This window comes from Ambystoma mexicanum, chromosome 6q (assembly GCF_040938575.1).
Source record: "Ambystoma mexicanum isolate Mex_15411 chromosome 6q, UKY_AmexF1_1, whole genome shotgun sequence".
Classification (NCBI taxonomy): Eukaryota; Metazoa; Chordata; class Amphibia; order Caudata; family Ambystomatidae; genus Ambystoma; species Ambystoma mexicanum.
The window spans coordinates 739,996,929-740,009,114 of NC_090937.1; the positions used below are offsets into that span (position 1 = coordinate 739,996,929).

Here is a 12,186-nt window from a genome sequence, read left to right on the forward strand (position 1 = left end):
ATCAACACCATCAGATGGTGAATACGAATATATGACAATTCAAATTGGTTTGTGCAACCCGCAATAAGATATCATTATGAGCAATATGCATTTTAGTAACATCTCCATATGGTGAAAACAAATAACATGTGAATCGAAACTTTTTGGCACCAACTGCAAAAAACATATCAACATTGATGTGACATTGCTTTTATATTAAAAGCAACATGCACTTTATTAAAGCATTACGCACTTTAGCAAAAAAATGTTATACAACTATACTTTTAGCGCAATCCAAGTTTTGGGAAAATAAATTGCAAGCACCATGCACTTTATTAAAGCACTATGCACTTTAGCAACAAAAATGTTGTATAACTACAACTTTGGCGCAATCCAAGTTTTGTGAAAACATGTGGCATAAGGCACGCAATTGCAAAAAAGGCAGATCAGTAAAGATGTTTTTATAATATACTTGATCTGACTCCAAATGGGTGTACAATGTATGGATAAAAGAATAATATCAGCCACAAAAGACACTTCCAACATGGCACCCATGAAAACAAGGAATGGTCTTAAATATACAATTCAATGGAAAGTAAAGAAGGACAACTTCACTTGTAAAATGTTGAAAAAGAGAAACCTGTTTTCCATGTTTACAATCTGACGAAGCCTGCAAGGGTGAAACGCGTAATTGTTTGTCTTCTCCTGAACTGCTTGTCCACCGTGTTTTGAAAAATAAAGGACGTATGACGGAGATCCTTTCTTTTCATCTGGCTGACTTTTATTAACGATGAGAGTGCCGCCCAAAAGCTTTAACCAGCTTTTCTTTTTATTTTTTATATATATATATATATATATTCAGTGAAAATACTTTGTTAAAAGGGACGTTATGGTTAAGTTGCGCTACTAAAAACCTATGAAATTCAGTGAAAAAACTTTGTTAAAAGGGACGTTATGGTTAAGTTGCGCTACTAAAAACCTATCAAATTCAGTAAAAAAACGTTGTTAAAGGGACGTTATGGTTCAAAGTAAAACCGAAAAACCCCTGAAATTCGGCAGTTATGGTAAGATAAGCAACCATAACTCGCGCCACCGTGCACTGCTAACACTAACACCCATGACATCAAAAATGACATCACAAATGTCATTGATGACATCACTGATTATTTTGTTTTTTCTTTTATTTTTCTTATTTTACTCCTAAAATCTTCACATAACCTTCTCCAAAGCAACCCTTACATTCCAAAACAGAATGGCATTTCCCATAAAAGTTAAGGAAATACCATCTTCTTTAAAATAAACAGCATTACTGGAATCAATATTCTCATTATTACAGAAGAACATACCAGCTCTAAGCATGAAGGCACACATGCCTCGGTTGATTACACACCTAGCATTGTTTTGCTGAGGACAAAAAACTGAACTAGTGTCCCATATTGCCCTAGGTACTAATCCAGAAAAAAATACTTTGGCATTTGGAAGGATGTTCATTACTGCTTGAACCAAGTGTTCCAAATCTGCCAACAAAGTAGGGGCACTGACATAGGCCAAACGGAAAGCACCATAGTGCAAAACTACCACATGGGGACTGTTGATCCTGCCCATATCTTCACAAACTTGTACAATTCCCTGTACATTGCAATCGGGCACAGTGCTCCACACCACCTCCACTCCTTTAACATCAAAATTCTTTGCAACATGCCTGCATTGAGCATACTGTTGTAAACCATGCACAAACATATCTCCGAGCACCAACACCCTGACTTTCTCCACTTCTGCCATCTTCACTACACACAGTCTCTTTGAACACAAATCCACAACCTCAACATCTGATTGGCTGATCCCTACAGTCTTCTTTCCATGCTGGATTTGCTGGAAAACCCCAGATGTAGCACACCCTATCCGCAGACCGCATTACTCTTAGACAGCCCTTCTACCATTTCCACTTCATTCTCTGTGCCATTCCCTCATTGGATACAGCTAACCAGGCACACAATACAGAGAACGTCCTCAGAACACTCCCATTTTGTTTATTTTCGAACATTTCAGAACACCGCGGGTGTTCTTAGAACACATTCAACTTGCCAGTGAACAATACGGACAACGTCCTCAGAACACCCCCATTTTATTTATGTACGAAGGACACTGCGAGTGTTCTTAGAACACTTTCAGCTTGACAACTAACAATACAGACAACGTCTTCAGGACACCCCCTGCGAACATTCCAGGACCCCACGAGTCTTCTAAGAACACTTTCAATTTGACACCGAATCCATTCTGTTTATTTACGAACATTTCAGAACAGCCGTGTTGTCCGCAGAAAAATCGAACACAACAAAAGCGTCTAGCACATAAAAAAAAGAGAACATTGAACCTATCTCAGACTCCCCCACCCTCCCCAAACACTCTTACACACCAACACACTCCACTAAATACAATTATTAATCCAAGTTTCACCGTGCTGTCCGCGGTCGTCCGCGAATGCAAGATGGAGGGCACCACAGAAAATCTGATGCGCTTCACGCACCACGCCGTCCAATCAGCGAACACGTTGCATGTCCGCGGACATCACGCAAGCCGCTCGGCCAATGGACATGGGGGATCAGCCAATTAGGTTTCCTCGGTGTGGTGCAGAGGAAGAGAAGGTAGCAGGAGTTTTCTTAGTAGGAGTTGTGTTGGGATTGAAAATGGCCATGGCAATGTCTTTCAGCAGGCAGAGTATTTGGATTTTGGGGAACTCTTGGGTCCACTGGTTGAAGGTATATGCTGAGCATTGTGGAATAGCCAAAAATCTTGGATTCTCTGAAAGTGTTCTGGTATGGAGTGCAAGACATGAAGTGGGTGGACTTGCACCCATTTTGTGCAAATATGGTTCAATTGAAACATCCAGACATTATCATTCATTGTGGTGGGAACAGTTTGGGGAACGTGACTGAAATTTCATTGCAATTTGTAATGAAGGGCACATTGGGAAAGTTGAAAGAAATGCTCCCCAATTCAAAAATAATTTTTTCACGCATTGTGCAGAGATAATTGTGGATGCGTTCCAGTTCCTTTGGTCCGCAAATGGAAAAAGCGAGGCACAACGTCAATGAAGCTGCGTGTGCTTTTGTTTGAGATGGTGGCATGAAATTGTTTAAGATAGCTCAGTGGATTGAGCGCTCGCTGCTGCGATCTGAGTGTAATCTGCAGGTCGCAGGTTTGAATCCTGGCGAGGCCAACTCAGCCTTTCATCCTTCCAAGGTCGATAAATGAGTACCAATTTCGGTTCGGTGATATTGTATGTAAATATGTGCTCTGTAAAGCGCTTTGGATAAAGGCCTATATAAATAACACATCATTATCATTATAATGAGAACATTAAATTTGATAGGGGCAACATTTTTCAGCGAGATGGAGTTCATCTAACTGATGTGGGTAATCAGATGTTTGTGGAAAACATTAAAATGCTTTGAAGCAGTTTTTGTGAAAGTGAAAAGAAATAATTAAATTCAGTACAATGGGCTTCATTACAAGTTTGGAGGTAGCCATGCCCTTAATAAGGCATGGCTACCTCCAAACTCGGGTCCGGGTCTGGCGAAAGGGGATTTACCGGGCCATTCCGACCTTGGAGGGCCCGGTAAATCCCTTTTGCCGGACCTGGACCCGGTACATGCCCATTCCCATTTGAGCCCCCATAGGGCTCAATGGGAAAGGAGAGGATGCTAACAACGGGTCCGTTAATGACGGGCCCGTTGTTAGCATCCTGGTCTGCTAGCGGGTCTCGCTAAGGACGCCTGGTCTGACCAGATGTCCTGAGCGGGACCGGCTGCAGACCTCGTAATGAGGCGGCCCGGAATGGCACCATTCATTCTGAGGCTGCCTGCTAAGAAACCATAACTTGCGCCAACTCTGTGCACTGCTAAGTCTAGCTCCCAGGACATCAAAGATGACATCACAAATGGCATTGATGACATCATTGTTGACATCATATATGAAATTAATTGTGATAAAAAGTCCCTAAAAGGGGTTGTGTTTATAATATCAGTAACAAAATGTCAGGGGTGATCGGGAGATCTATCATGAACTACTTAATGTATTAAAGAATGTACTCATCTGAGCAAAACATAATATTGGAGTATTGTGTGTTTGAGGTTTGCTTATTTCCCCATGTATTTGTACCATGAACTGAGGCCAAATCCTAAGGAAAGTGCCTTATCAACATGCAACAATGTTAATGTGTACACACGTAACACCTTTGAATTTGTAAAATTGTCTCTATAAGTGAATAAAATCCCATGGCATACATATATCAGTGAACAAAAAGAAGTGGGACAGATATGTGAAGTCATCAGTGATGTCATCAATGACATTTGTGATGTCATCTTTAATGTCCTTGGTGTTAGTCTTAGCAGTGCAGGGAGATTGAGCAAGTTATGGTTGCTTAGCGTACCAAAACTGGCGAATTTCACAGGTTTTTCGGTTTTACTTGTAACCATAACGTCCCTTTAACAACGTTTTTTCACTGAATTTCATAGGTTTTTGTTAGTGCAACTTAATCATAACATCCCTTTAACAAAGTTTTTTCAGTGAACATATATATATGCAGTACAGGATGGAAGTGACACACTCTAGTTTCCTTCACAATTCACCTCACAGCTACTGATGTACTCCATCGACCGGTTTCTGTGCTTATCATGGCATCAGAGAGGCAGTCGCAACTTGCAGCAAACAGCCAGTGCAGGTGTAGTCAATCAGTGTTGATTCTGCTTCAAGGACTTCTGGTAGCTGTAGTCATCAGGTTGCTTTTGAGTGCCACACTGTAAGCTACCTCCCGGCACCCCCACTGTGGGTGTTTGCGAGTGAGCAGGTTCCCTGCAAACCTAATGACTACAGCTACCATAATTCCTTGCAGCAGATTCAACATTGATTGATAGCACCTTCACTGGCTCTTTGCTGCAAGTGAGACTGCCTCCCTGATAATGTGATAAGCACAGCAACTGGTCGGAGGAGAACATCAGTAGCTGTGGAGGTGAATTGTGCAGGGAACCAAAGTGCGCCCCTTCAATCCAGTGCTGTTTATGTTTAAGATACTCTGGAGGGTAAAAGCTCCAGGGCCCTGTAGGGTGCTGTACCAAGTCGATATGGGCCACACTGTGGGCTACTCCCCTCCCTCCCCCACTGTGGGTGTTTGGGAGCAAGCAAGTTCCCTGAAAACGTAATGATTATAACTACCATACTTCCTTGCAGCAGAATTAACATTGATTGATTACACCTGCGCTGGCTCTTTGCTGCAAGTGAGACTGCCACTCTGATGACGTGAGAAACTGCCACTCTGATGACGTGATAAGCACAGAAACTGGTCAGAGGAGAACATCAGTAGCTGTAGAGCTGAATTGTGCAGGGAACCAGAGTGTGCCTCTTCCATCCAGTCATATATATATATTTTGGATCACTTATCATATTAATTGTATTTAATGTCATTAGTGTTAAGTTATGTTGTCAGTAGGTTAAAGTTACTAGTTGCCTTACTTTCTGTTATTGACGAAAACGACAGCTATAATTTGATGTTGAACAGCAAACTAAATGTTTAGTCAATCTGTTATAAAGATATTTGAATAAAATATATTCTTGCATGAGCATATGAATATATATTCAGAGTTAACAATTTCAGTTTACAAGCTACTAGTCAAGCATACAAACTCCCTAGTCCCCTAAATTCTCCACATGCACACAACACATTTCTTCCTCACTTAGAGCCCATTATCAGTAGCCATTGGCTAGTGGCGAGTGCACATTTTGAAACCGGAATTATATTTGTGGTATAAGTACCATGATTAGGTTACTTGCCATTTGGACCAATCACAATTGTTGTGGATAGCAACAAGGGCATTTTTCTGTATGTAAAGTCTACTCACACCAATATCCTCTTATCAAGAAATCCGAGTTCTCCTTTTCTTATGTTTACAAAGCCATCAATAGGGGCCAGAAACAATGTGAATAAATATCTCCCTTTCCCCACTGCTAAAATCGTTTCTATGTTTTATTTAGTAACAGTTTGTCAATAAATATTTTTTACATCAAGGGACAGTTTCATCATTTCCTTCCATTAAAATCAGGACTGTTTTTTCAATCACATTCCCCTCTTCAAACTCAAATCTCGGGACTGGACCTTCGTGGATCCTGGAGCCTAATACGGTGACAGACTCATTCTCACCTCAAATATATAGGATGGCACTGGGTCTTATTTGGGGCAAAATTAATAATCAAAATAGGATGACATCAATAGGGATTGTGCATGTTTTCCACAGATCAGTTTGCAAAAGTGAAGCAGAGTAATTCAAGAAATACTGTAACTATGTATGCAATAAAAAGATCTTAATAATAAGTTATCTTCATATAAAATACCAGCCAATAAAACATACAATTAATCTTCTGATAACGTATGTCTCAAATAATGTAGTTATGTCACTATCATCTGATTTTTAGAACCCGAATATTCCTAAAAAGTATTATATGTCTGCAAGTAATCTACCAACAGGAAAAATTAAGCCTTCCTGATTTACTAAGGACATATTAAAGCATATGCTGTGTTCCTTTTCCTCATAGACTACAGTTTGGGTTTATGTTGTGAGACAAAATAAGTACCTTAAAATCAGTTATTTAAATTTCAAAGAAAGCTCATATTGCTTACCTTCCTTTGAAGCACCACAGGCATTAGTCTGCTGGCTCTGTCTCCTTGTATTGTTGGCAGCTGACACGGTAGATTTCTGCAGCCGTTTAGAAGTGTAGCACTTGCCAGTGCCCGCTCTTGCAGTAAATTGGGCTGTGTTTTGTTTCAACGAGACACTAGGAAAGGGCAGTTGGGATTCATTGTTTTGCAATTGTTTGACACCATATGCTGAAATTCTCCTTGGAGGCGCGCTGACAGATATCCTTTGCATGGTGATGGAGAACGTGTTGCTTTGCAGGGTAGGATAGGCTTAATCAAATTGCTGTATGGAAAACACATGGTTGATTGAATCCAACTGATCAACTTAAGTCAAATGTAGTCTTTTGATAACAATTGTGCGTATGATTTTGCATTTCTTTAGCCCATATTGCTGTCATTTATAAAAAATTTAAAAAAATTATAAACACAGTAATTGAACAGGTACCACTTCATTTCCAAAAAGCAATACACAGTAGCAGGTGATCTTGAACGTTGTGGAGCTGGGTAAATTCAGATAATGTTGAATTGCCTGCTGAGGGAATTAGAGCTGTGGTGTCCAGGGCAGTGGGGTGCCCGATACCCGTCTTTTGATCTGCACTTGCATCCAAGCCGGGACATGATGGCAGTGAAATGCAAAGAGCCAACACTGCAGCTTATGCTCATGGCACTGGAAGCCTTGCACTCTAAAAGTGTGAATGCAGGGTCGAGACCACTTACTGTCTAACCATTACCATCAGTGAAGAGACAGCAGAGTAAAAAACACTGAGCTTAATAATCAGCAATAACATTCAACGTAATACTCACATAAGATTCCTACCCAAACACTGAACCACAGACCATAGATTCACTATGCAGGATCTGATCAGCAAATATGTAGACAAAAGGGGGAACATATTTGAAAAGCATTTGATAAATTCGAGCATCCAGTAGTAAACCTAAGATTACCATAGGCTGGAATGGGGCAGGGGGTATATGACATAATAAATCTATGTATAACTTTATAACAGTGGGCTCACCACGTTGCAAGAAGAATCCCAAGCCACAGGTACCGTTTACATAGGTAATTTGTCAGGATTAATGAAAAGCAAGACCTGTGCACAAGGACCTTTAGCGTCTTTGGCACATTCAGAAAAGACAGGGCCATCTTAAGCACTTTTGGGGCCCTGGGCACGGACATCTGTGGGCCCCCCCTCCATCAAACCAAAGGAATTAGGTGACAAAGAATATCTTCTGCGCCCCCCCACCGTAATCACAACCCATAGGTTGATTTGCTGCCTCACAGCATTAAAAATAAGGATGTTTACCCCCTTTAAGTCCCCTTAACCTCTTGTCACAACGAAACCTCTGCGATGTCTATGGGTACCTCCGTCCCCAAGCACCAGTGAAAGAAGGAATAATATACTTCTTCACCAGTTATTGAGGCCACAGGTGCAAAGGGTCAGGAACACGGGTACCAGGTGCTGTAAGGGAAGTGCAGGTAAGTGTGAGTATAAAGCAATAACCTCGAGATGACCAATAATCAAGAAAATGGAGTGGGACCTACACAGCATGGGAGAGGAACCAGGATGGGGAGGTATCCGGGGGCGCTGGGGCCAGAACCCCTTTACTTGGGGCTTGACGTGGTGCTTAGCTGAAGTCCAAAACAAACTTGAGCCAAAAGGGAGTTCCAGAAGCAGTTCCAAAATGTCCAAAGCAAGAAGTGTCCAAGATCCGAGGAAGACAAAATTCTAAAGTTCCAGAAGCCAAGTCCGAAATCCGTAGGAAGCAGGTCCAATGGTGCAAGCCAGAAAGTCCAAAATCCACAAGGCAAAGTCCGGGCAACCAAATCCAAGGAGCAGGCAAGACAGTCCACAATCACCAGAAACCAGGGTCCAAAAAGCTGGAAGGTCAAGATCCAAGAAAAACACAACGCCACTCGAAATGCGGAAAACAGCTGAGAAGCGCGGAAGCTCGGCTTCAGTGTGCTTTTGAGCCGGTGCTTGGGTCACGTGATCACTTCCTCATTGGGTCACATGAGTGGCGTCGCATACCGGGAAGCGGCAACAGGATTGGCTGGGCGGGCCGCCCCCTCAGCATCACGTGAGCGTTGCCCATGTGACCAGGAAGCCGGGGTGGTGAAGACCGATCCCCCCCAGCGCCACTGCGGCCACAGTTTCCACAACGCTGCACGCCACCTCCCCCATGCGGGGACCCTGGCGCTACGGCTTCTGAAGGGGTGCGCCCGGGAAGGGCCACCGCCGCAGGTAGGGTGTCGCTGGGAAGCGGGCGGCGTTATGCGCTGGGAGGTGGACGGTGTTGTGCGACTCGTGACGGAACCCCCACCCAAAGGCCCACGTCCACGTGGGCAGGACGGATGCTCCCGATGGAATCGTGACAATAAAAGGGGGGCGTGAACATTAGATTCAGGCTCCCATGACCTCTCTTCCGGGCCGAAGCCGGCCCAATCGATCAGGTAATACAAGACCCCATTACGAAGACACGATCCCAATATGTCCCGCACCTCATACTCATCTGAGGACCCTTGCACAAGAGGAGCCGGCGGCAGCAGTGGCCTCGTGAGGGGCCGACAAGGTTTTAACAGGGAAGTATGGAACACTGGGTGTATGCACCAAGAGGAGGGTATGGTTAGACGGAAGGCCACTTGGTTAATGACCCTCGAAATTCGGTACAGGCCAACAAAACGGGGAAGGAGCTTACGGCAATCTGGTATTCGTAGGTGGCGAGTGGATAACCAGACTTTATCCCCAACCGAGTAGCAAAGGGCCGGGGCATGATGTCTATTGGCCACGCGGCACATGGCGGTTTGGGCTTCCTTCAAATGCACCAGTGTCTGAGCATGTATGCCTTTCAGATCCCTAATGCAGTCGGCTGCTGCAGGAGTTAATGCAGTGGAGAAGTCAGGGATGGGAAAGACTCTGGGATGTTGACCATACATGGAATAAAACAGAGAGAACCCGGTGGCAGAATGAGGTGCGTTGTTATATGCGAATTCTGCAAGGTGCAGTACTTGGAATCAGGTATATTGGTGTTGAAGAGAGAGACAGCGAAGATACTGTTCTAGTGTCTGGTTGACACGTTCGGTCTGGCCATCAGTCTCGGGGTGATATGAAGACGAGAAACGAGCATCTATGCCCAGGAGACGAGTGAGGGAGCGCCAAAATCTAGAGGTGAACTGGGAACCCCTATCGGATATAACCACCGAAGGTAATCCGAAAAGACAGAATACAGACTGGAAAAACAATCTGGCTAGTGTCGGTGCTGAAGGAATGCCGATGCATGGGACGAAGCGTGCCATCTTGGTGAATGCGTCCACCACGACCCATATGGTATCATGACCCTGGACCTTCGGCAAATCGGTTATAAAGTCCATCGTTACTGTGTGCCAGGGACGGGGGGAATGGGTAGCGGTTGAAGCAGACCCAACGGACGCCCTTTAGTATTTTTACATTGAGCACAGATTGGGCAGTTTGAAATATAGTTAGTTACATCTCTGCGCATGGACGGCCACCAACACCATCTCTTTAATAATGCGAGGGTTTTTTGTTGCCCCGGATGCCCGTTAACTGGAGCGTCATGAGACCACTCGAGAGCCTGAATGCGCGTGTCCGTGGTGGGGAGGAACAGTAGGCCCTGCATAAAGGGTAATCCCTCGTGATACACTAAATCCCATTCGCTTATGTTATTGGAATGTGTAGAAGCCCAACTGCGGACAGAACTGACCAGGTCGGTTGAAGGAGGACATAGACAAATAACATGATTTTTGCCCAGGAGGTGTGCAGGGAACACAGAAAGGGATTCTCCACCCTGTAGACGTGAAAGAGCATCTGCTTTGCCATGACCGGTGCCAGGACGATGTCGTATGACAAAGTCATAGGCGGAGAAGAACAGGTGCCAACAGACTTGTCGACTGTTTACGCATTTCAGGTTCGCCAGGTCTTGTAGGTTACGGTGATCAGAATAAACGACAATTTGATTCTTTGCTCCCAACAAGTGGTGTCTCCAAACCTGAAATGCGTCCTTAACAGCGAGCAACTCCTTTTCGGTTACAATATAGTGTTGTTCTGCAGCGGTGAACTTGCGGGAATGATAGGCGACGGGGTGTAGCATTCCTGAGGCAGGACAATGTTGTGATAATACTGTCCCTAGTGCAAATGATGAGGCATCTGCTTCCACTATAAAAGGCAAATCAGGGTTTGGGTGTTGCAGAATAGGAGCGGAAGTGAAGGCCGCCTTTGATGTCTCGAAAGCCAGATCCTGTGCTTTCGTCCAAACATATGGTTCTCAGGGGCTGGTCAGGTGAGTAAGCGGTGCAGCTATAGAGGAAAACCCTGCAATAAACCTTCTATAGAAATTTGCGAACCCGAGAAATGATTGCAAAGCCTTAACTGTTGTGGGTACTGGCCAGTTCAGAACAACACCAACCTTGGCCGCATTCATGGACAGACCCATAGGAGTGATGTGAAACCCCAAGAAATCCACCTCTGTAACATGAAAGAGGCATTGTTCAGGCTTGGCAAACAGGGCGTTGGTCCTAAGCCTGTGGAGCACCTCTTTAACATTGGTTACATGTGACGAGAATGAAGGGGAATATATCAGAATATCGTCAAGATAGACTATGACGAATATATCTAGGATATCATGGAAGATGTTATTCATGAATCTCTGAAATGTCGCAGGGGCATTGCAGAGTCGGAAGGGCATGACGGTATATTCAAAAAGTCCATGTCGGGTACAGAAGGCGGTCTTCCACTCATCCCCTTGTCTTATTCGAATAAGATTGTAGGCCCCCCTGAGGTCAAGTTTAGTAAAAAGTACGGCATGTGTAAGTTTGTCTAGAAGGGGATTTATTAAGGGAATCGGTTCTTTATGGTGATTTGGTTGAGACGGCGGTAGTCTACACAGGGGTGTAAGTCTCCTTCCCTTTTGGGGACGAAAAAGATGGGACTGGCAGCAGGGGACTTTGATGGGCGAATGTGGCCTATTCTTAAAGCGGTCTGAAGGTAGTCGTTGAGGGCCTGATCTTCCGTGGGAGACAAGGAATATATCCGACCACAAGGGATTACGGCGTTAGGGACGAGGTCGATAGGGCAGTCATAAGGTTTGTGTGGTGGGAGATCTTCAGTCTTTCTTTTGTCAAAAACATCCAGGTAATCCCTGTATTCTGCAGCTATGCCAGAAGCGGTGACTCCCACGACATGGTTAGGAGGGTCAGACTCCATATCATGCTCATCCGTGAGCTGCAAATGGGCCAAAGCGCCCAACACTTGAGAAGGGGAGGTCACCCGCTCAGGGTATACCAGGCAGTGATTTTGACAATAGGGGGATTCGAATAACACTTTACTCTGGGCCCAATCAACGACTGGATTGTGGGTTCGCAACCACGGAAGACCCAAGATGAGACCAAATTGTGGTGTCGTGATAAGATCAAATGAAAGGGTTTCTTTGTGTTTTTCGTGGATGACAAGGGTCAATGGTGCTGTCTGCTGCTTGATTGGGCCTGAGATGAGCGATGAACC

The 12,186-nt window shown here is 44.3% G+C and overlaps 1 protein-coding gene across 2 annotated transcripts in view; it reads right to left on the minus strand.

Annotated features, from left to right (window-relative positions):
* IQCM (IQ motif containing M) overlaps window positions 1-12,186 on the minus strand; it is a 1,823,621-nt gene that overhangs the window by 1,112,185 nt on the left and 699,250 nt on the right. For both annotated transcript variants that reach the window (XM_069631255.1, XM_069631254.1), the window contains exon 3: window positions 6,653-6,953. In XM_069631255.1, the coding sequence (XP_069487356.1) occupies window positions 6,653-6,902 (250 nt within the window). In that variant the 5' untranslated portion in view covers window positions 6,903-6,953. The remainder of the gene's footprint in view (window positions 1-6,652; window positions 6,954-12,186) is intronic.